This window comes from Anopheles maculipalpis, chromosome 3RL, assembly GCF_943734695.1.
Source record: "Anopheles maculipalpis chromosome 3RL, idAnoMacuDA_375_x, whole genome shotgun sequence".
NCBI lineage: Eukaryota > Metazoa > Arthropoda > Insecta > Diptera > Culicidae > Anopheles > Anopheles maculipalpis.
In genome coordinates, this window is record NC_064872.1 from 68,424,215 (window position 1) to 68,449,436 (window position 25,222).

Sequence of the window (25,222 nt, forward strand, 5' to 3'; positions counted from 1 at the left end):
TGGAAACACATAAATCATGGCTACATCCATACGTTGTTCCGTTTCTCACGAAAGGATTTAAGTCTTAAGTCAAACTAAAACTTATTCACAACAACGATAGCACTCTGGTGTGATAGCAGCAGCTAGCACCAGGGAGTTAAAGCGAGTTGATGGGGGAGACCTATTACTTAGGGTGGATACTTTTTTGTCAATTCGATTGTGCTAGGATTTGATTCATTATCTTATCGACAAGCAACTGTTGCGTTACAACGATTATGTTTCTAATCTAATTCGGTTTTCTTTCCTCTCATTTTCTTGCAGGCACACTCAACTGTCTCACATTTCTCGATTCTCGTTTAGTGTACGGTTTTTTAGTTCTTGTTTTCGGTGTAAATAAATCACAAGCCTCCTCCAACCTCAAATCTCAAAGAGCCCCGCCTCAAACCCCGTTTTTAAGTCCCCGCGAGCGTTCGTTGCCACGCAAAGGGGCTGATAAAAGTAAAGATAGTTTACCCGTGACAAGCGTTTCTCAATGTGTAATTGCACCTACCGATTGCGTGGTGTCCTGCCCGTCAGCCAGTGCTGGTGAAGCAGCGGTGAAGATTTATGCAATCGTAACATCGGAAGCTGCCGGTGATCGTAGTGTGTGCATGTGTGTACGAGTGTTGAAGCAGCTGGCTGTAAGATGAGTTATGTGCGCCACACCACCGCCGCAGTCGCCGTCTGCCTGCCAGTTCTTGTGATCATCCTATGGGTGCCAGCATTAGAGGTAAGTTACGGTATGTATGTACGTTCTACGTACATTCGGGGAGTTGTTTTTTGTTTTGCTTTTGAGGTTATGCTGGCTCTCGTTGTGCTCGTGTGGACTGGCCGGTTGTGTTTACACTAGCCGGTAGAGCGTGCGTGGAAAGTGCAACGTGGTGCCAAGCCCCAGATAAGAGAGCATGGGTATACAAAGACGGAGTCTACGGGTTTTACGATATTGGATGGCGGATTACTACTACACGCTTTCAACATCGCTGGGAACTAGGTGCGGGATGATCTTTTTGAATCCTTTCTTCAGCTTTGTTTGGATTGCAATCGTGGCAAGAGTGCACCTTAAAAGCGTACACAAATGTTATTCTAATGCAAATAGTAGCTGCAGTGTTACATGGCCCCATGGTGAGCTTCAAACAGTACTTCATTCGCTTTGGATTCTAGCAATTGCTTTCGCTCCAGCAAAACAGTAACGGACTCAGCAATATGCACTCAAATGAGTCGATAAATTTATGCACCTTAATGACGTCCCATTTTGTACTGCGCACGACAAGTACTGATATTCTCACGGCCTCTTACAAACTCTTCGACAGGCGTCGTCGTTCGCATTCCCTTTTTCTCCGGTATCGTTTCGTGTTAAACATGATTGTTTTTGCCCGCGAGATTATCTCACCCTCGCGTTTCATTTCTTTTAAATGTTTCGTGACAAGAAGAAATTAATTGTCACACGTTCTGGCTGCGCTCCTCTGCCTTCTGCTGTCGCCGACCAATTCCATCGGTTCGAAGTTCGAACGGTTGAAACTGATTTGCACTGAAACCGCGCATGAAGTTCGTGATGCTGCTGCTGCTGCTGCTGCAATTGACTGTTAGGGTCTTGGGCGCTGCTCGTTCCATTCTGTGTACAGCGCGCCCATTGCAAATGGAGTTGCAAATGGATCATGGCACCATCAGCAGGTCATCGGATTCACAGGACTGACGCGCCTGATGATTCCCAGATGAACTTTTAATTATTCCTCGTATCAGGGCCAACCCCGGAGACCGACGATGGAGTACAGTGACTCGATCACACACACACACACACACATAGGAAAACTGGGAGAGTTGGCAATGGATCGGTTGATTTGAATAAAGTCCACCATTGAAAACGCACCAACCGTGCATTCGTGAGGGGCAAGCCGTAAGTGGATTGGGCGAGCCCCGGGTCAGATAAAGTGAGCGGTTAAAGTTCGTTGAACCCGTCGGGAAAATACAACCAAACATTGGTAAAGGTTATTAAAAAGCCATGCGCATCACTTTAATGAAGCACACCCTTAAAGGATCGTTAAAGAGGCCGGTAGATGGCTGACTTTCCCATTCTTTTAACTTCCGAAGCCGAAACCTCGAAGAGGATCGTTTGCCAAAAAATAAACCGACCTCCTCATTACTCAACGCAGCAACTTTCTCCTCCGCGTGGTTTGTTAATTACCATCTTCAACAGGCAAAATAATATAATGGATTGCACCTTTGTCCCATGTACCGCGGATGATCATCGAGGAAGTACGGCCATAAGTCACGCCGTGCCCGGACGGAAGCAGCAGTACAGTTTAGCTGCCCTGTCGTCTAGTAACACGATATGCTACATTTAACCTGTCGCTTCAGGTCGCTTTGGGGACGCTTGTGTCGTTGCCGTTTGATTGCGTCAATGAGTGTCCCCTCACACGTTGACTACATTCAGTGCTTCTTGCTTCAATAGGCAGCCAAGCAGGACCGGTGTCGCTTTTCCGGTTTGTTGTTGTTATTCTTCCTTCCCCTCGAAATATTGGTGTTTGTCTTCGGCCCCTCGGTAAAATGTGTCCATCTGTCAGCTTGGCTGTCACAGCCGAGATTCAGCTGGAATTAGTGTGAGGTTTATGCATGTCTGTATCTCCCTCCCCCAGTCTGGGACGATCATTTCTCCGGGGCCGGGATGGCGTTAAACAGACGTCAGAAAGGTATTTATTTGTGTTTTGGAAAAGTCGGACCAATTCCCTGTAAGCTTGTTCTGCTTTTCCTGATGCAACAAACGGAAGCTAGTGGGGAGATCATTAAGGAAAAAGGTGAAGTAATTAATGGAATCTCCAGAATTTGTAACATCAGATCGAATTACTATTACTGATCATAGTTACACAAATGAAGTGTTGAAAGTGTGTCTAAATTGCAGGTTCATCGTCTGCAGATTTCAGCCCTCGATCTGATCTGATCACAATAGCTCACACAGAGAGCTTTTGACATTTTCCCCCGCCATAAAGTGTTAAGCGAGTGCAAACTTTATGACAAATGATTGACCTTAACCGGAACGCATTTTCCCTTGACGCCCCTTGGCATCGACGAGAGAGTTCGTTTTTATGATCCAATCCGATTAACATCATCTTAAGGCAAGATGTAGCAGCGTTCATGCTGTTCAAACGATGCTTGTCGATGGTCGACCGGTGCAGTTTCAAGGAAGAGCGGGTACCCACTTTTTCATGAAGATGTTGCAATGGGCAGAACAATCAACCGGTTGAGTACCGCTTCTTGGGCCCGACGATCCTGTCTCGATCGTCGTGTTTATATCTGTGCTGAAATCCTGCTCTTATTGGGCAGGTAAAGTGTCGGTAAGTCCATGAAAGGGTTATGAAGGATTGATGGGCTGTGGCCTGTGTTGCCATCTTGGGTGCTTGTATGTATTTCGTAGCACCGTTGGAATGAGAAATGGAAATCCGGTGACCTCAGGGGACAAGAATGATTGAGCTCGTCTACGAGACTGAGCTCGTTCTGTGGCAGCGTTCCAGTTTTGGTGTGGAGATATGTTTCATCCACTGACGATCGCTTGTAGTATGACTAATGGAAAGTGACTGACTAGGATCATATCGTAAGCTAGTTTACAATTATTTTTTCAAAGTTTTTTTTAATAACTAATAATTATTTTTAAAGAAAGAAAGTGAAGTGTTAAACGATAAATGGTAATGAGCCAACATTTTTTGCTTATAATATAATTAACAGCGGTGCTAATGCGAACACACTAGTTGATCCTCTTTTTATTTTAACCGTCGCTTTCTCTACGCAACCAAATCAAGTTCGACTTTTGAGGTCTGTTTTTTTGCGAATTTTTCAACAGTTTCGGTACATTAAAAAATAACAGTTGCGGATTAGTGATGGGAAAGTTGTTTCTTGCCCTCTTTGCATTGCGCGCCAAATTAATATCCACCCGGGAGTGTGAACCGTTTTTTTGTAGTTGTTGTGGAAATCATATTACGGGCAATGTCTCTCGAAGCTGAGAAGGAAGCCAAACTCCATCTGCTAGAATAATACATAATTTGACTAATTGTCCGCCGGAGGTGAGTTCAACCGAACGATCACACTTGAAACTGGCAATGTGTTGATCCATCATGGGAAAGAGACGCCGTTTCGCGGCTGGGCGCAATTTAAATTGAGCATGAGTAATGCGCTCCCGGCGTTGCTCAACGGGAAGGAAATAATTGTGGCTAGTCGAAACACGTCAAAACAATTTTAACCAATCATCATAAATAAAAAAGGAAGGACAAAAAAAAAATCCAGGGCATCAGCATCGGGATCGGTGGAATATTTTCGTTCCTTGATTCTCCGGCGTTTAGTTTGGAACGATCGTGTGGCAAAGCAGTGAACTTTCCCGGTTGGATAATGAGACAAATGTTTAATCATTACTGACATGTGTTTTGTATGGAGACATGTTAATAAAACCAGGATCGCTCTAAAGGCTTTTAAAATCAGTAGAAGAATTCTCCAGTTCCTTAAAATTCAACACTTGTCGCAGGTGTATTCCATCTTCCACTGCTGTAAAAATTCTTCATCCCAATCAATGTCTTCCAGCACCACAAACCAATATCCAAACTGCCGAACCTAGCGTGAAATTCGTCACATCATGGGACACCAATTAGGGACTTGTTTTTCTTGCACTCATTCCCAATCTCATCGCTCCCGTTGTGTGATTTATCTGCTTCCCTCAGAGTCGGAATGTCTGCACGCATGGTCGTGGCGGGTGAGTTATGGTACCAGAAATCAGAGGTCAAAATCGTGGCACCTTTGCACACTGTGCAGAGATTAGTAGTTTGTAGGGCACTAAACACTAAAGCCACACAAAGTTGTGTACGTCAAGGCCCTGGAGAGGGAGATTTATTTCTTTAGCGCAAATGCTTGCTTCCATAGTGAAGTTTATTCGGATGTTTAACAACACAGCTAGCCAGAGACGCATTTCGGATGTTTATCAGTAGTTGTACACGGGCCGTGTGATTGACAGCTGTTTTTGGGGGGATGATCGTCAAACTCTGTTTACAGAATCGAGCAATTAAGTTTAGCGATCCGTTTCGTAAACTATCTTTAATTATTTTCCTTAACACGACACCAACGAATCTCGAATGCTCTGCACTTTTGCCACAGTTGTTCGGTGCATCTGTTTTATAACAAACACGGGACTAATTTGTTGCATGATTGGTTCTTTTCTTTGTTACAATGGGTAAGCTCTTAATGCTCTATTATTTAATACATTCATATAGTAATGATTTATCTCTTCGAGGCTGAAGCGGTATTTAACCTTTTGCCCAGAGATTGTTGATTTAAGCATCGGCAAACGATAAGTGGGAAATTTATTATTTTTTAAACGAATGCTCAACGTATAAATCTTTTACTGGGAACGAAAAGCCGTGGGGTGTGTTTATGAAGTTCTTTTAATTATATGATCGTGAAAATTATTGACAAATGCCACCCGTTGCAGGAGCAGGCGACAGGCTAAACGAACGTAATTTAATGTGGTAGGGAGGACCAAAAAAGAAAAAAGAAACACTTTCCTCGTGTTAAGGCGAAATGCTTGTACATTTCAATAAATTTTAATGACAACCTTAAAGAACTGTGGCAGCACAAAATCGGGCCCATAAAATCGATCGTTTCGCGCTCGTACAATGTTGGGATAGGTTCGGAAGACAGTTTGCCATTTTTCATGCACTGTCTCGAGATTCGTTCGTGTCGGTTGAGTGGTTTTGTCTCGGTTTCGATTGGTTTATCTTTATCGAGTGTGCGTTTATTTTAGAGGGAAGCCTGCGGTATTAAAAAAAAAAACGTTAAATACCTGCTGACATATCGCTTTTGCGGTGCCTTGCGTTCTTCCATTCCATCGATGCTCGAGAATGATTTATCACAAAATGTGACCCTTTTTTCGCTCCCTCTCTCACGCTCCGGTCTGCAGAACGCACAAAATTCAGTTAAAACCTCAATTTATCGTCAATAAACTCTCTGACGATCAAGCGTCTCACCGAACGCGAGAGAAAAGAATGGCCCCACAAAAGCACTGGCGTTGTAATGATGCTGGCGATAATAAATACAAATAAATAAATACACCACGCAAAATCGAGCATAAAGCGGTAGAGATATTTTATGACGTTTTCATTTCGAATTCGTTCCACCCGCCGGTGTGCCGTAATGTGGCCTAGGATGTGGAACCCGTCCCGTTGCCAAAAGAAATGCCAATTTGTCTTCCCATTGAACGGACGGACTGGAGGGTCGGCGATTCCGCATGATATGTTTGCAGCACACTATGCGCACTTCAAAATGGCCAATTGAACGTTAAATTATGGTATGAAAGGTGAAAAATGCCGAGTGGTTGTGTTCAATTTCATTTTTGGATGGTTTTTTTGCTATCATGAATTACCACCGTTGGGGAGTTGCAGTAAAGCTTCAATCGGAACCGTTTCATAACCTACTTTTGGGGAACAGACAGGTCAGTGAGGGACAATAGAAAGATATTGTTTTTTTGGCGAGTATAACGGCGATGCGAATTAAATTAAATACTGTTCTTTCGTTACGGGTTTTAACATAAATTTAGTTTGCGCTTTGGAGGCATCAGACTTGATGTACATTGAGGCCAGTTTCTGTGGAGGCACCTCACTATACCGATAATTGTTTATTTTTACATACTATATGCTTTTAATGTTTTTAATCTTATAAAGTGAGAAGGTCCTTTACCTTCATTGTTATGCTCCACGGTGCTCTGTCTTACATTAATAGACTAGATGATTTTTAAAAATTCTTGCTGGTCCAAACCAAGCCCAAGGGCAATCAAGTGGTAGAGGCGAGGTTTGAACCGTCAGTAACGTCTTACCACCCAACTACGTGCTGTAGAAATCGTCATAATATTCTATTTACTATTTTAACACCGAAAGAATTTAAACCTAAGTTGTGGACTTTTCTGATTGTTACTATTGTCGTGCTTGAATATTTTTAAGTTCAATTAATTGTGTAATAATACAACCATACGTGGAAATTATTTTTTATTTATTTATAAATAATTATGACGGTACAATGCGGTATCGTCCATATCGCTTGGGATGAAAAAAATGTATAAACATAATGATATTTTGTGTGATATTGACATTTCTCTCTTATTTTTTGCCCTACCCGAAAAACTCGGTGGATTACGTAGAAATTATCATGTCAATATTTTAACAAAATATTCTTAATATTTGTGATAAAATCGCTTACTCATAAAACATTTTAAAAAATATATATAGATTATATGAAAAATCGTGCTATGGAAACTGGCCGCTGGGAAAGTGCGCTTGAAGCCCTTTTAAGAAGAAGTGTTGCTTGTAGCCTTTTAAGTTTATAAATATCATGTCAAACAATCAAAACTTCATTTTCATACCCTTCAAATGGGTTCATAATAATGCACAACACACGAACCAGGAAAAGATCGCATTTACATTCAGTAGATTGACGTGGAAAACCGCTAGACACCCGCCAGCATAGGCCCCTGTGAGTGTTGGGAACAATTTGAAGCTCGATTTGATTAACAAACCATCCAAGTCGACACTACACAGCTCGTGCCGTTGGACGGGTATTTTGACACACGAGATGGCGCATCTAGCGTTCGTTCGCATAGAGCACCAACGTTCCCGTCACTCCCCCCATTTCAACCCCTCTACCAGGGGTTGATTTGAATTTTGCGAGACGTCCGTGCGTCGCACTTCCTGCGCCACAACCTACACTGTGCCAATCACAAACAATAAGCTGCCGGTTCGCTGGGACCGTTCGTGAACTGCAAGGGCGAAAAACAACGCGTTACACCCTAAAAAAAAATGGCATACCGGAGCCGCAACAGACCTCACCCTGGTCGACTAGTGGTGCTCGTGCTGTCACAGCCTCTAACCCCCAAGTGGAAAGGTGGTTCCAATGGATCGGTTTCTATTACAATAATCGCAATAATCGGTGGGATCCGCACGAAACGGGCGACCTGAAAGTTCCATTACATATATATTCCACAAGTAAGTTGGCAACCCTGCCAAGCGCAGCAAATGCAGTCTGGCAGTCGTGGAACACGACGGAGGCGAAAAATCCCGCAATTCCACTGCGACCCCCTCTTTTCGTCCTGTTTCTTCCGGGGCACCACACTACTTGCGGCGACCGCCAGTCACGATCGTTGGCGAGATGGAGTCGGCGGGTTTCCGACATTCCGCACGTTTGCATACTCGCGACGCGTCTGAGGCGAGATTTTTCACCGAAGGTAGGTTGCTGTACTCAAAAAGGCGCAGGAAAAATGGTAGCATACTAATCGATTTTCGCGTGTGTGAGTCCTACAGCGGTGACGTGCCGGAATTTTCGGTGAGATTCCACACCACCGATAAGTGGGTGGAACTGTTTGCTGCAGAAGCTCACCTAGCTGCGCTACTTGGCAGCGACTGTGGTGTGGTGGGATGATCGCGCTTACTATGCATGGCACAGATGGGGCGATGGGAATTTTTCGTTTTTGGAGAGATGATTTACGCTCCCGATAATACGCGACGACCACCCTGAGCTTTTGCTCGGTCGTGTTAAAATGTGTCGCTAAAAATCGTTTGCAGTGTACTTAAGTAGCTTCACGTGTTGCAATGTACGATGCTGTTGAGCATTGGTAAAGTTCATTACACAACGAGCAACATCCGCTTACTATGAGGCGGAAAAGCGAGATTCAAACATTCCCCTTAAGTCACATTTCATTTTAATGGCCGGAAACACTTGTCCGCAAATATCGCTTATGAAGAACCAGACGTTTGCAGTTTTTGGTTCAATTAAAACGGACCTCTTTCAGCCTCTCTCGGGACAACAATTTATGACTGTGTTTGCTGAACTTGCGGAGCAAAACTCTTCCCGGCGTATGTTTTATGCATTAAGGCGTGATCATTATGACAACATTTGCAGGAGAATAGAAGTAACGCGGAGAGTAGTATGGAAACATTGTCACTTGTGCCTGGTGCTGCTCTCATTGGGCGGAAACGTGGTACCACGTGCAAGCAACGAAAGTGCACTTCGCCTGATTGATCTCCTCTCTGCACGGTTGCAGTTACAGTCCGCACAAATGGAAAACGAAATTCGTAACGGCAGAGTGCACTGGAGCTAGCAGTACAGCGACACAAATGCTGTAGCTAATGCGGTTTTCTTTGACACTTTCTGCGACACGCTTGTTGAATTGTGTATGAACCTTGGCGCCCTTGGTTGTGGCGAACCGAGCACGGGACTTTCGAAGAAAGTGGCTGTGAAATCGATTACACGGGACCCGGGACCACCCTCGTCAGCAAAGGGAAGCTTTGCCTCTGACTGATGTGGGACTCGGACCCTACCAACGCGAGATGTCTATCTAGCGGTGATGGTAACTGCGCATAGTTTATATTTTCAAGCCGCGCGCGTTTGTGTGTGTACATGGCCTTGAAGGGTGGAAAACTATGAACTACAATGCGGTGCCTATAAATATCACCACCCAGCATCACTGGTGCACACGCGATGCACACGCAAGGGGTCCAAGAAAGTGCGACGAGTTGAAGAAGCTGATGATCTTGAAGTAGTGTGTTGGACCACACAGCGTGCGATCGAGCAGACCGGGTCGGTATCGATCGATCAAATGCGAGTTCGAGTTCTTCAAAACACGATCATATATCATATTTGTTAAAGCGTGTGGGGACGGTCAGAAGGCAGAGACGCTCGTTCTTCATAGGGCGGCATTAAGGTCTTCAGATTTTTTGCCGACTCAGTTGTTGATAGCAGCCGAAGTAGCTACTAAACGTAAGATCGTTAAACGAAACGAACCAAGTTGACGATGGATCCCTCATTCTCTAGTCCGGGCACTGTTTCGTTCAGAATTGTCCGCTGTCGTCGAGTGTCGGCGTACGAACCAAGCGTACAAGCAACCTCAGCGAAGAACTTGTCTGTGGAGGACATGTGCATCAGAAGCGAAGGGATTAACTCTTCTCCAACCATCCCGCTGAACCTTGGGTCGCCCGAGAGAGCTGATCGGATGGGATAGGATAAACATTCTATCATCATCGATGACCTCTAAATCATAGACGCAGGACGGTGAATGAAGATTATGTTTCCTCGTTTAGCCTGGTCCAATGTTACGGTGGTTTCTTACTCCCGCCCATCGTGTTACGACTTGCAGCACGAGCACATCACTGCAGGCGTCCCCGTGCCAGGAGGACGAGTTGTCGAACTAAACGAATATAAACCTATTAGAGTATCATTTGATTTTCAGTTTTCAGGTTTTCCTCGAAACGAAAAAGGGCTACCTTTGGGAGCGAAGGGCCTTCGCACAAGGAACGCATCAATTAATCTGCCGAGAGCGGTGTACGACTTGGCCTCTATGAATTATGTTGTCAGTGGGAGGAGAATCGTAAGCGTACCACACGTTAGGCGGTTAGGGGAATTGTTTAGACCAGCAACATTAAGATATCAATAAATCTGTTCTACAGGGAGAAGAGCTAAGCTCGGTTGGAAAATGTTGGGAGAAACCCCCGCGGACAGATGGAATTTGTGGATAATGGTTTGATGTGTTCGCTCGACTGGTAGCAGTTTTGAGGGTTGGATACCAATTATATTTTTCTATTCTGTAACGTTTTACCAGGGAGGGGTACGATTTAGGGCGGTGAAGTGGCATAAGAAGTTGTTAGATTTGTTGGATTATCGTTACAAAACGTTTAAGGCCTGGGGTCTGTCCTGTAGCACGATCGACGGTCAGAATTCTTTTCAAAGTGAATCCAGATGCGTTTACAGCCTTTCCCTGCTGCTTGAACATTCTAACAGATGATCTTAGTATTAGTAAGGCAAGATCCACGCTTAAAAAAAGACAATCGCACGATCAAGAAACAATAAACTACCTCGCGATAATTTTTTCTGACACATTGTCCAATAGCGGCCAAAAATTAGGTTCCGAAAAATTATCATTTGATTACGGCCATAAGCATAAATTTACCATCAAAAGTCGCATGTTAATTGTCGTTGCTCTCATTCGCCCGGACTTTGGCACAAAACTGAATCCACGGGCCACGGTGAATCATAAAACACTCACCAAGGGAGACGAGACGGCAAGCAAACCGGCTCGCTTAATATGCACCAACATCACACACGTAGCAGCAAGGCAGGCGAGAGCGCTTTGCCGAAGTCAATGCGCACTCCTAAACAACCGGAAATGTCTCGCTGCTTCGGGGTTTGACTTGTGCAACATACCGGGCAAAATCTTATGCCAATTCGTTTCACCAAAAGCATCGTAGAAGGAGAAGAATATCAAATTTCTTTCAAATGCGAAAACAAATTTCGATGTTCTACTCAAACATATGCAGACATTTTCCGTGCGGGAGATCTTTGGCCGATCTCGCGATAGCCGGTCACATATTAGAGTTCGCACAGATTGTGCCACAAGATGTGGACGGTGGACGATGTCCCGAACGAACCTGAACCGTGTTGATGGGCTGTAGATGCGTCCCGTGCTGCATGATCTTGATCGAGCGCCGATCTTGATTGCCATTTGTGCAAATCGTTGCTAAATGTTAAACCAAGGAAAAAACTGGGAGAAGTTGGTGATGCAAGCCGGGCCGGGAAGCGTATCTCGTCTGTTTGGTGGCGCGTCCGGGCGAACAAACAAACACACACACACACGCCGGGAACGCTAAGTTTTTCTTCTCCCATCGCTCTGCGATGATCATCGATTTTATGTGGTGTAGATAAAAACGGAGATTACGAAGGTCCACACCGAGCAACGGCAGAGATGCTGGCAGGAAATGTTGCAAAACTTTCAAACATCCAACTGTCTGCCGTTCGGGATGATCGTCGATCTGTTCGCTGAAGAAGCTGCATTCTGCGACGACAAGTGCGAAAAAGAAGACGAGCCGACGAGAATAAGCGCGGAGTTGAGTTCATAAATTTATGTAACACCTACGTAGAACGATATACGCGATTTCAGAACGCATCCCGCAGCCGGGACTGAAGACGCCGGCGTAGTTTTGTTTGAAAATAAATGCAGCTGTCAAATTAATTTATCAGTGACAACGTAAATTTGCGTCTTGCTTTTTCTCTCAAATTTGCCCAAAACAATGTCCCCCCGACTCACGGTGCCGTGGCGCCAGCCAGTGTGTCCTCGATAAAACAAAGCACATCAGGACAGCTGATAGCCGATCGAGCACATCCCGATGGCTACCGGGTGCAAGCTGTTCGGGCAACAATCGATAGATAGGCAGATAGGCGAGGGCAGCCACACATTTACATAAATCATTCGGCTTTCCCGGTCGATGAGCTACGGATTGATTGAATTCCGTCTGTCTAACTCTGCTCCCCTGGGGCTCCCCTGGGGCCCTCTCTCCACCGTTCGGCACTGATTGGATTCGTGCTGATTTATGTTCTATGCGGTGAGCATACAAAAAGGGCATCATGAGCACGTGATCGTGGATCGTGGAATTGATCCGGGCGGATGGTATGATGGATATGGCTGATGATCGTGAGAGCGCACCCGACTACGGTCAACAGTATCGAATGCACAAATTTTTTGTGCGACTCCCTCCGAAAAAAAACCTTGTGTGAAGAATGGATGGCGACACGCTGTGCATTGATTAGATTGACGATGATCGGAATTCGAGACCCGGACAGGTGGTGCAGTGTGGTAATTGATGATCGAGGGCTGATAAGAATTTGACCACAGAAATGTCAATGGTAGCGATTAGCTGCTGAAAAAAGCAGTTATTTTGGGGTTTATTTACATTAGCTTTGCAGGAGATAGGAATAGGGGTCCTAAAGCTATTTTTTAGATAGAGATCTCTTAAGAGATTCACCAAATAAACAGTTACCAGTTGATGGATATTTTAATTGAGTTTAATATATTTTATAACTAATAGAAAACTGTAGACGATTGAATCCCATGACCACGAGCGAGCAACATCGTTAGGGTAAATAATTTATCTCATATTTTATTAAGCAATTTCTGGAGCGTGCAGAATTTATTCCTTGTCTTACGTTCCAGCATTTCCCATCCATTTCCCGGACGCTGCAAAGCCGCCTAACTGTGTTTCTTACCAGCAGGAGGAAATAGACAAAAAACCCTCTCCTCACATTTTTTAAACAACCTTTCCCAACCAACCTTAGTGTATAGTACGGCCATGCCCATGTGTGCGATCGTAAAAAAAACCGGAGCACATCAAAATTAACACCATTTTCCCATTAATGCTGACGTCGCACAACAACACCGCCGAGAGGCAGCAACTGTCTTCGTCGTGCCCCAATATCTAAGCCGTACGGCTTTTGATCTAGATGCGACCTAATGTGGACGGGTCGAACAACATTAGACGCGGATTTCACGGCTCCGAGCTACGGAAGGGCGACTGTGTCATTTTTTGCTCGTCCAATATTTTTGCCAATGGTGGTAGAAGCGCCCCATTTAACCATTAAGACAACAACTAACAGCTACTCAGTGCGCACGACTGGACACGGTGGGGCTACAAATTGGCTACACACCGACCCACCTTAGTGCCATTATGGGGGAACCGTTTAAAAAAAAACAGGTCCGTTAAGACGAAGCGATACAAACGAATGAACATGATTTTTTAACACATAATTCAACCGGACCTTAGAATGCGCTGTTATAGCCGATGGGGATTAACAAGCGTTATGAAGATGTCTCAGCGTGAATTCTCATGCCAGAAGCATAGATTTACATACATTACGCTCGTGTGTTTGTTTGCACCTAATCCCAACGGCGCAATGGCATTGCGTATTTATATCTTTCAGCTACTAAGTGTCACACGATACACTAGAAGCTTACGAGAAAATTGATCGATTTACTCTTTCGTTGTAGTACTACATCTGTAAAAACAAACGGCTACTTTTTGGCTTAAGATCACAATACTTTTCTGTGCAAGAATTTCTCTTCGCCGACCCAGACGTCCCATTGAAAAGCCAAACAACATTGCAAGCGGTCAAAATGTAAATTCCATTCGCCGGCGATTCGTGAAGAATTCGTTTCGGTCCTAATGAATCTCCCGTTGTCTTTCTTATCGTCCCATGTCATGTTGCAGTCATGTTCAAGGCTAATTATAAGTGAGCACACGACCATCGTCTGGTTTTTTTTTGGGACCAGACACCTTAGGACTCGATCTACGATCCACGATCAGCGACGGTTTTTAACCGTTGATCTGAGATGAGATGTCGCCCTCACTTCTCGCTTCCAACATTAGACTCCGCTACTCTACCATCGTGGCTGGCGCCTAACCCCATGTAAAGATTTTCGTGCGTTCTAAAAGAACTCATAAATTTGATTCACCCCATCGCACACCCTTTCTGGTTCGTTTTTCATCACTTTCTCTATATCTCGTGTCCTCTGATCATTTCGCACCTTTACCGTCGGAGGTTTCGGAGTTCGTGACCTACGGTGGCGTTTTGATGGGAGGAAACATTTTAAGTCATTTGTAGCAAGTTCCCTAATTCACTAATTCGTGCGTCTACTGCACACTTAACGTAAAGCGGATAGGGCCATAAAGGGCAATGACGCATGTTTGCCTTTCCTTCCCGACCTTCTCGGTGACTGTTTGGGAACTGTCAAACATTTACTGACCTTATGGCGTTTTCAACGCGATGCGAATGCGATGTTTCGATTCCGACGACATTAAGCTTACAGCTGACTTTACGTTTCGAGTGGACAAATACGATGGTTTAAGCAACAGTAGTGCTCCGGCACGGGGCATGATTTATAAGCGATCATGACTCTACGCTGCTCATGGTAATGCGGGGCGGAGTGTTTCACTTTTTTCCCTTTAGTAAACATTTTTCAAACTAATCTTTGTTTTACGTTACGAGATCGTAGCGAAATGGAAAGTTATGATCCAGTCTTGATCGCATCCAAACCCTTCCAGGAGTGGGGAGGTATGTCGAGGAAAACGGGTTCTCACTTTTGTTTTGTGAGAAATTCAGAAAATGATCGCGAATTGCCGGGGACAATGCGAAACAAATGGCCCCAAGGAAAGATTCGAGCCGGTGTGGTAGTGAACACTAAACATGAGACCTAGAGAAAGTTGAAGAAGACAACCAAAAACAGAAAACATCCAATAAACTGGACAAAAAACATGGTGCATGATCGATTTGCTACATGGTACGATGAAAGTGATAAAACAAACAAAACTTATTGGACATATACTGGATGACTTGGATACGTTCAAAAGTAGGACAATAATTTCCAAATGCTTGTAACCCTCAAATCGATCTGCGAATCCCAAATTAATCCTTTTATCTAGAAAAAGAAAAACATGACCACACATAGCTCAAGAAAAGAGTGATTTCTGAGGCTTTCCTAGACAAGAGGGCGCTTCGAAAGGGTCTCCCTTCAAGGTACAGTAGCTCGCTCATCTCGATGAATGAACGTAAAAACCGGCTTTCTTCAATCGGCCAGTGGGACCCCTACAATATAACTCGTTTTTCTTTCCACCGATGACTCCACCGACCGACCGAGTCCCGCATCTTGCCAGCCGCAAATCTTTGTTGTCACTGTAAAGCACGCCGTACACTCACGGTCGGTGTGCAGTATTGCAACCGCCCAGACCAGCTGGAGCCATGATTTATTCGTGCGGGACACATAAATCATTCACCGTGCTGTCAGGTCACCAAGGGCTGGAAGTTGGTAAGGGCAGCGCAATGTGCTCCCAAGGGGTTTTGCATTGTGGACGAGCCTTTTTCGTTTCGTCGGGGATGATGGAAGGAAGCGTGTCTGTGGCCCGAAGACACGGTTTGCAACATTGAGGTAAAATTTTAAGTGTCCGATAATTTCTATTTGTATAAATTTGAAGCAGTACAGGTACTAGTAATTGACTGTCAAATGAATGTACTTCAAAGCGCATGGTAAATAGCTTTCCGACAACTTGTTCCTGTGGGGTTGTTTTGTATGAATAGGATTGCCTGACTCAGTACTCTAGCAGCATACCCGTTCATCGTTCAATGCTTAGCAATATTTTCGAGAGCACTCTAGCTAGCAAAACCCGCACACACCTATGTAGATCGCGTCACATCAAGCATTTGTTAACAATACGTGTACGATCGGTTAAACTATTCCGCCAACAGGCGTAATGGATTCACGCGTCAACATTCGCCCCCGGATCGAACCGATCCTCGAGCTCGATCGTACATAGGCGAGACTTGGCAGGGTCCACCTCCACCGAAGGTGCCCACCATCCTACATGCGGTGAACCATATGGTTCTCACACATGCACGCACCTAGCGCCAAATCATTCGTAAACGTAAACAGTCTAATGATTGTCAAACGAAGATTTATAATCACTCCATCCCCGGACTTCACTCCGGGGACACACGGCACACTGCTCGAAGTGACAAATACAGCCCAAGTTTGAACCCCCAAAACCCCACACGATAGTGGGCGAAAAACTCGCGACAAACGGCTTTTTCGTCTTGCTGCGTAACCGCGATTTTGTGGTCGATTTCGTAGTTTATTTTTTTCTGTTTGAATTTCTGTGGAGTGGAATCTCACCACAAACCAAACATACACACACCCCCGAAAAAAAAATCTAGAAAACAAACAAACTGTGCGTTCACCGAAACAGCAGAAATGAATAAATAAAGCAGCTTCGGGAGGGAGAGCAATCGGAAAGGATTGGCAATTCCGGCAGGCCCAGCGACACGCAACAAGCTTGGGCCAGGGCAGATTTTTATGAATGAATTTCGTGCGTGAGTCTTCGTTGCGGTCGAACGATCCGCACTTATTTGTTCGCCCCCGAAGAAGATCGTGTGTCAATGTGTTTGTTAAGTTTGGCAGCTCTCGGGGAGGGAGGGGTTCGAGTTCGAGATGAACATCGTGATCATCATCAGCTCCCTTAATGCAGCTTCCTTACCGCACAAACTCCAGGCAGGAGTAGGTATAATTTACGGTGTTAATTTCGGTTCATTGTGCCATATACTGTGGGCCTGAGGTCGCCCGATTTTGCTCGATCACGGTGGTACGGTGCAAAGAAAATGGAACGTGTTCGTTTAATGCAAACCGAGGCGCACGAACAGGATGTTCACAATAAATAGCGGACACATGGTTGCACATTGCCCAGGAACCAGGAGCGCGAGTTAATTAAAACCCGGTTGGACACAAACGCAGTGCGAGAATGCATTTTTCAGTTCCGGTGGGAAGTCGCAATGTGTGGTAGATTTGTTAAAAATCGTTGAACCATCGAATTAATCAAAAAAAACCACAGGAAGTTGGCGGCATTTTTGCCCATCCTGAGCAATCAACGATGAAGGAAGAATGGTGAATGGTGCGAGCTGTGCAGTACAAAAACTTACCTACATTTGCCACTCCAGGTGGATGGTCAAGCGCACGGGACTAAAAGGTGTGCGCGTGGGAGCAGTCGTTATTACCATTTGGACTGATTGCTTCGCTTAGGAAGCTACGCCAAAAACGGGCGATCGTTCCAGCCAAGTTTTGACTCTCATTTTTGCACCATTAATGGAAGGGTGTGAAATTCGACCCCAGAAAACCACACAAATTTAGCAGTCCTGCTTGAGAGAAGCCACAGCATTTGTGGAGTGTGCAGAAAAACGGGCAGATAGTTTTGATACAGCGCGATGGGCAGGTTTACTTATCAGCTTGTACCGGTTAGACGCGGTCCATAAATATGGGTTTAAGTCGCAAAATCTCGACCGAAGGTTTTGCTGTGCGCTTTGGTGAAGCGAAGGCACCCGCAGGAAATTAATCTAACGAACAACTTAAAGCTTAAGATATGAACTCATTAACATAAACGGACATCCAGGAGATGCGGGATACTTTAGTGCCGGATCTCTCGTCTGTAGAAACGATTTTACATCGCTTTGAGTATCAAAAAGTCTGGAGATAAAACAACAATATTGCAGCTCCGTATTCCGTGATCACAGGTGGTTAGCTCTGACGCTACTTTCAAGCATACCAAAATGACTTCTGCAGAAGTCATCTTTATTACCTGCCGGATAGTATAAGCCCTCGGGTGGCTACAACAGCAAGCAAACACTAATTTACATTCAGATTACCAATAATGACACACCCGATCGCAGAAATACAACTTACAGTGCACCATGATGGTGATGCAACGCCCAGGGTCACTTTAATCAGGATGACATTTCAATATGTTACCATTCCAGCTCGGAGTTTGCAAAACAAATGGTTTGTCACACTCATTGATAATGATAGCACCGGCATGAAATGACATAGTTCACGTGGCAACTTCCCTGGAAGCGTGATCTTTCACAGGCACTCCATAGAGTCATTTATTGTTAATTACGATAATTATCACCTAGGAATGATGCTAACCACCGGTGGTCCCTTAACAAGCATGCCAATCGGGATTGTTAGTGCTAGTTTATAGTTTTCTCGAGAAAAAAAAGCCATCCAAACCGATCCGGTAGCAGTTCTATCTTTTGCTGACCTTTCGCACGCATGCGGATCATTACACTGCGCGAAACTGTCATCGGAGGCCACCGTTACACGTTTGGTTACATTTTAATTAGGAAATATATGATCCTGGGCAGCACAGTGCAACAAACCACCCACCGGTACACGCTTGCAAATGCAATGTTGTGAGTGGTTTTTATTGCAACAAACTGTTACATTACGCGAAACACCGGCATCTCGGGCAGGAGCTCTCGAGTTGTTGGAACAGCCGAGCCGTCTGATACCTGCTGCGAGATGGGGAGAACGGTCGGCACCATTACGCCCGTTTAATCGCAATCAAAACCACAGGTGTATTCTATGAAAAGCACTAATTTATGATCGAAAAATGTTTGCCGAAGAGCGAGCTTCACCCATCGTACCGACGGATTAGCGAGCAGCGAGTCAACAAAGTGAGCGGTATCGGTTAGTGATTGATTTCGCATGTGTCGTAAATAATGTCTTATCGAGACACAGAAACGTTACGGGGGAAAAAAACGGAACGTCTTAGCTGCGAAAAAGGTTATTAGTAATTTATCGATAGTAAAAGGATTAAATTTATAGGACATCGTGTGGTTAGAAGACTCTTTAGTTTATGAACTTCACTCACAACAGCCACTACAGCTACAGCTGTAGCTTCATTTTAAACTCAACTCAACTTCGACTGCAAGACAACGTTTCTACCGATGCTTTACGATAACGGGCACGTAAGAAATGCAAACGCGACAACACATAACCTAGAAATTGAGCCGAACATAAATTATAGCTCAGTTCCCTATTTTGGCACGTTGCTCCATTGGATGGCCCGGGTATCAACCAAACGCAAACAAACACAGCGTTTATGCAAATCCCTGCACCCACCAAGGACGGGTGCGTGTCCGTTCCAATCGGTACCGATTTTTACCTCAGCCGAGCTAAGTTGTCTACTGCATTTTTTTTTCACTATCAATGAAGTTCTTCAGGACACATGCACATCCGAGTGTGGGTAGTTTTGTGGGGTTTTTTTTTGTAACCGTAGCGAGATGATGAATGGATGATTGTTTTTCTTTTTTCGGAATACAAACGGACATCGAGAAGACGAATATGAGTGCTTCCTTCTTGCTGTTGGTTTTCAAAAACACCAACAGGGATGTAAAAAGAGCGAAGTTTTAACATTTTTACGAAATATTACACATCCGATCTACATTTTCTATTCAAAATCGATCGATCGATCTTACAATACCCATACGGAGCTGATAATTGAGCTGTTAACAGCCTACCGGTAAAGTATCAGTGAACACACTCTAATCCTAAGAGATTATTGCTGCTCAAAGATCATTACCGATCGCGGGACGTGAATCGATCGGATCTTTGCAGAATAAAAGCTGTGAGATGACTTTATTGGCTGACCCGTTTCGTGCCGATGACGGACGTGTTGGATTTGACTTCTCCCGGACTCGTTACTTTCCATCATTCCGTGGTCCACATATAGAAGGACCCAAGACCCCCACCCACGTTGCTAGACACTCCGCAACCTCTTAAGCACACCTGCTTATGCGTACCACATAGAGACACACCTGCGCACCACGCACACAAACACACACATACACTATTACCACAATGGAGACTGACCAACGAGCACAACCCACACCCGACCCCATCTTAAGCGTGTGTGTCCGGTGACTTCAACTCCGCTGCAAGCGAGGGCAGGATCTCTCGGAACTAAGAACCAGCTTGAGATCGCATTGAGCAATTTCAATCGTGTGCGCACGGTCGATCTCGTCTACTTTATCGTCACCCGATTGTGACTTAATTGTAGTTTTATGGTACGGAAATTGTCTTCAGCACCTCGTTTGCACCTTTCGCCTTCCCGCTTGTTCGTATCATCGTGCCCGATGGAGCTTAACTGGACATTCCAGTCGTTGGCTGCAATTGGAATCAAATCCAAAAATGAGGTTTGCTGTAGGAGCTGCCGTTAGCCGAGATGTTTGCATTTGGAGTATCGCTAAAGAGGTTTCGATGAAGCTGCAGTAGCATACAAATACAGACACTCGTATATACGTGGTGTGAGATAAGAAGCCTTTTCCGGTTCAGAAGAAGTGGCCCGTACGCCCATTCACGTGCAGCTAAAGGAACACGTTTTTTGTTGTTGTTTCTGTTGTGGTCAAACTGCGCGATGACACTCGCCTAAAAAACCGAACGTGGTGGAATGCACCCACGAGCTCTACGGTGTAAAATGGACTCTCGAACGCGCCGGCACGATAAAACGAGGTTCCTGTGCCATTGCAGAAGAGCAGATGGACTACCACTACTTGCCGCCAGCCTAAACGGTTTAATGTTCGATAAACATTGAAAATTTATGCTTCCCATTGGCCGAGTGGTGCGTTCGGGTTCGGTTGGATTTTTTGCAGACTGCAGATATCCATTCGGATGGTATGCTGTAACAAACGAAACAAGTATCGTTGCCCACTGCCATCATCATCATCAGCAAGATCTTCAGCTCAATTCAACCTCGAGAGCTAAAGCGTTCGGTAATTTCAAAGCTCGTCGAAGTCGGCAGACGAATCGGGGGAGCCCGGGTGGGTACTATCTCCATTCATGAATCTTACTAAGACCCGTGGTTGCTTACTGAATGGGATGATGAGTGAAAGAAGAAGTGCAATAAGGTAACAAACAACGCCCCATTCACAAAAGGCCTGAAGAAAAAGGTAGACAGAAAGACAAACGATTGCATTTTGTGCGCGACAAGTTAGAAATAAGGTGGACTCTCGAAGATCACGCGCACCACCGCAGTGTGCGGACGAAGTCAGGAACGTTGTCCACCGAGGACGTGTCTGGATAATGCGTGAGGTTGTGTGTTGTCTATCTGCCGCCGAATCGTTGTTGAATTTGAGTAGGATTTTTTGGGGTTTTTTTTTTTTGGTTGTTGGTTAGCTTTGGAGGAGGCAAAAGATTATCAGGGCCATGGTTGAGGGAGAAATTTCTTGGAAAATAAAAACCGGCGTAGGGTCGAGTGCAAACAATTGTCATTTTGTAGCCATTGTTTGGGAGATTTTCTTTTCGTAATTTTCGGTCTTCTTTGAGGACTTACGTATAAAAAAAAAACACTATTGGACGAGATATTACAAAAAGTGAGTAGTTATAACTAATAATAGTTTTCCTTAATTTTATTTCTTCTCTCCACAGTCTTACAGTATTCCTCAGCAACAGTCCACACCGGTATTCGGTGGCAGTTTACAGATACGACCCATAGCATCCTCGATCGATCGAGCCAACTACGACGATAAACATTACACACCAAGGAAGTTACAATCGCCCAAATCGCAACTGTTTATACCGGACCAGTCACCGGCAGCCGGCAACGGTTTCGTCGGCTCGTCCGAACACGATGCATCGATCGATCGTAGCTACCGGAAGGTGAAGAAGGTGGTCGTAAAGCATCGGCGTCATCCGGTGCCGCGACGAATAAAGCCCGGTTGGAACCATCGGAAGCGTCGGTTTAATCCGCATGTCTTTACGCCGTTCACAAAATGGGGCCCGTGCGATCACTACTGCCACCAGAAGCGGGAGCGGTATTGCATTGCCAAGCGCAAATGTGGCAACCACATCCAGACGGAGGAACGGATATGTCCCAAGAGCATGTAGGGCAAGTCGTTCCAACATCGAACTTCATTTAGAAATGATGATAGAACTACTAAACGGATTGTTTTGTTTGTTTTTCTCTTGCTCAACAGTTGTGTCCCGCTGCACATTCCACCGATCCCGACTGTCCACATCGAGGATACGAAGGAGGAGCATCATTCATCGGCACTTCCGCTGAATCAGTTCACGATCGTTAACTTCGATGGACATGTGCAGAAGCAGTTGCAGCAGCACGGTAAAAAAAAGCAGAAAATTATCATCCAGGAGGAAGACGAGCTGGACGATTCGGACAGTGACACCGATTATGTGGTACTGAAAAGTCCGTCCTCCTCGAAGTATCCCGCGTTTCATCGCAAGGAAGAACTCCTATCGCAGATGATCAAGGGCAAACCGCTGCTGATCAATTTGGACGATTTCGACGACAAGCGTATTCTTTCGCCCACATTATCGCTTGCACCGCACTATGACAATGGCTATGAAACGGCCTCCCATAAGTTTGTAAAGTATCCCAGACATCAACAACCGCACCAGTATCATCTGCCCCGAAGGCAACCGTCGAAGTTGAGTGATTATTTTGAGGATTATTACGATCATCTGTATCGTGATGGGACGGGCTTTTCTAACCGAAAGGGTGAAGAATATCCCGAAACTGGCGAGCAGGAAGAATGGCGTCCAATTGTTCCAGTGACGAATGGGAGTAAACATCCAGGATCGCAACGGTTAGATAGGAATTATGGTTCCATTTTTCAACACACTACCGAGACGGTTGAGGAAAAGTTGATGAATGATTCCACGAGTACGCAGAAGTATAAACAGCTGTTGGAATCTTTTTCCACTGCGACTACGGACATGGGCGAAGGTCGCCATGCGAAGCGTGAAGTTGAGGAAGAATCATCCGAATCGATCGAAGACGAAGAACAGTTGGGAAGGATGCTCAAGTCGGGACCTGCGGGCTTTGCGCAAAGGAAAGCACGTGAGAAGGCTGTCTTCGAGATGCCCCGGAAGGTGGAGAACCCATACACAAAGTGGAGCAAGTGGACCAAGTGTACGGCCAAGTGCACAACGAGACGGCTGAAGTAAGCACTCTGCAGATAGTGGTGCTAGTAAACGGATAGGGAAGAACTGATTTGTTATATGTTTTGTTTCTTGCAGACGCTGTCGAATACCTTCTTTCTGTGGCAACGATGTCATTCGAGAAATCGCATACTGTTACACGGAGGGAAGCTTCTGCGAGGAGTGGATCGGGAACCAGCTGTACCAGAACAGTCGCAACATCATTCTACCATCGGCGATTCCACCCTCGACGACCACTACGACCACAACGACGACAACCACCACAACAACGCCCCGACCCAGCAGACCGAGAAGACCACATCCGAATGGATTAGGCCGAAGCGATACCGGCATATCCCTGCCGTCCACGCTTTCGGCCCAGATATTCTCCAACCGCCGCGGTGTACTGCAACCAGAGTACATGCCACAGCAGCTGACCTGCGGTTTGCCCATGGTGCGTGACAAACCAAAGAAGAACTATCTCAACAATATGCTGCGAATCATCGGCGGTAAAACGAGCCGCCGTGGACAGTGGCCTTGGCAGGTGGCTATTTTGAATCGTTTCAAGGTACTGCTTTCCGGACGACTGCAAACCGGATCGAACACACTTTCACTAACACGACACTTCCATCACATTTTTAGGAGGCTTTTTGTGGCGGAACGTTGGTGTCTTCCCGATGGATTCTAACCGCGGCTCACTGCGTGCGAAAGCGTTTGTTTGTGCGGCTTGGCGAACATAATCTTCAGCAATCGGACGGTACGGAGATTGAATTTCGCGTGGAGCTAAGTATAAAACATCCCCGGTATGACAAGAAAACGGTCGACAATGATGTAGCGCTGTTGAAGCTCCCGCGAGAAGTGGAACGATCAAACTTTATTGGTTATTCGTGCCTGCCGGAACGCTATCAGGCCCTTCCAACCGGGCACACGTGTACCATCATCGGATGGGGCAAGAAACGCCACAACGATGATGCTGGTACGGACATTCTGCACGAGGCGGAAGTACCGATCGTACCGAATGAACGGTGTCGAGCCGTATACCACGATTACACCATCACGAAAAATATGTTCTGTGCCGGACACAAACGTGGCCGGATAGACACGTGTGCCGGAGACTCGGGTGGACCGTTGCTGTGCCGGGATGCTACCAAGCTAAACAGTCCCTGGACCATCTACGGTATTACGAGCTTCGGTGATGGCTGTGGAAAGCAGAACAAGTTTGGCATCTACACCAAGGTGCCAAACTACGTCGATTGGATCTGGTCCGTAATAAATTGCGATGGAAATTGTCGAACGTGAGAGCTCCACTGAATTAACTTATTAGCACCCGAGCCCAGTGTAACGGCGCAGAACTATCGGCTTACTATTTGGAACAGCGGATCGTGCGGATAGCGACTCTCCCGGGACAGCACCCGAACGACGAACGAATGATCTTTGATAATTATTTATTTGCGAATAAGCCAGATTACTGTGTATAGTTTATTTACTGTTTAAAAAGAGCGAAAACAAAAGAAATAAAGTGATAATTACAGGTTTACAAAATAGAGAGCTTGTTTTGTGGTTCATGAACGGAGTCCAAAAATAGAAAAGCATGAGATAAAAACTGAAAATATTTCAAAAAGAGCGCGTAATTTAAAATTCAAAATGTAGAAAGAAATCCCTCATATCCCCCTACTGGTACTAGCGCCACTTTGAGTACCAGCGGATAATACATGAACTACACTTCTCATCAGCTGTCATTGTTTTGTTCGGCCACAGCTGTCAAGAGGTTGTTTACAAATGAAGTCAACTTCGGTAAGTGTTTTGTTAATTCGTTCTAGATTCCAAACTAAACAATTTTCTCGTCAGTAAAAAGTGAATTGTATTCTTCATTATAGATTTAGCATGATCGTAGTGTACAGTCCGTTACGCATTTGAGCACACAACGAGCCGCTCTTGAAAAGAAAGCTCCGAAATTCACGACACGTCACAATCCGTCGCCCCAAAAACACGACACGTCATTTGCCGGGAAATTAATGAACAACCTTTGGTGACAACAAAAGGAAAAGTTGCAGCAGATGTTTTGTTGGGAAAAGCTGTGTAGAAGTTCCAAACTCCTTCCTTGTT

The 25,222-nt window shown here is 45.3% G+C and overlaps 4 protein-coding genes across 4 annotated transcripts in view; 2 read left to right on the plus strand and 2 right to left on the minus strand.

Annotated features, from left to right (window-relative positions):
- Window positions 1–25,222, plus strand: part of LOC126563419 (40S ribosomal protein S27) — a 262,225-nt gene that overhangs the window by 199,228 nt on the left and 37,775 nt on the right. The gene's annotated exons all lie outside the window — the stretch shown is intronic.
- Window positions 1–25,222, minus strand: part of LOC126562579 (nuclear migration protein nudC) — a 170,565-nt gene that overhangs the window by 93,898 nt on the left and 51,445 nt on the right. The window lies entirely within an intron of this gene.
- LOC126560916 (cadherin-89D-like) overlaps window positions 1–25,222 on the minus strand; it is a 199,950-nt gene that overhangs the window by 25,108 nt on the left and 149,620 nt on the right. The gene's annotated exons all lie outside the window — the stretch shown is intronic.
- LOC126561604 (uncharacterized) lies at window positions 637–24,444 on the plus strand. Its single transcript, XM_050217850.1, has 5 exons — window positions 637–748; window positions 21,608–22,062; window positions 22,156–23,139; window positions 23,216–23,684; window positions 23,759–24,444. The coding sequence occupies exons 1-5, from the start codon at window positions 665–667 to the stop codon at window positions 24,413–24,415; spliced, it is 2,649 nt and encodes an 882-aa protein (XP_050073807.1). The 5' UTR covers window positions 637–664; the 3' UTR covers window positions 24,416–24,444.

Coding starts and splice junctions, on each gene's coding strand:
- LOC126561604 (XM_050217850.1), top strand. CDS start 665: ATGAGTTATGTGCGCCACACCACCGCCGCAGTCGCCGTCTGCCTGCCA. Junction 749..21,607: donor TATGGGTGCCAGCATTAGAG/GTAAGTTACGGT, acceptor TTCTCTCCACAG/TCTTACAGTATTCCTCAGCA. Junction 23,140..23,215: donor TGCACAACGAGACGGCTGAA/GTAAGCACTCTG, acceptor TGTTTCTTGCAG/ACGCTGTCGAATACCTTCTT.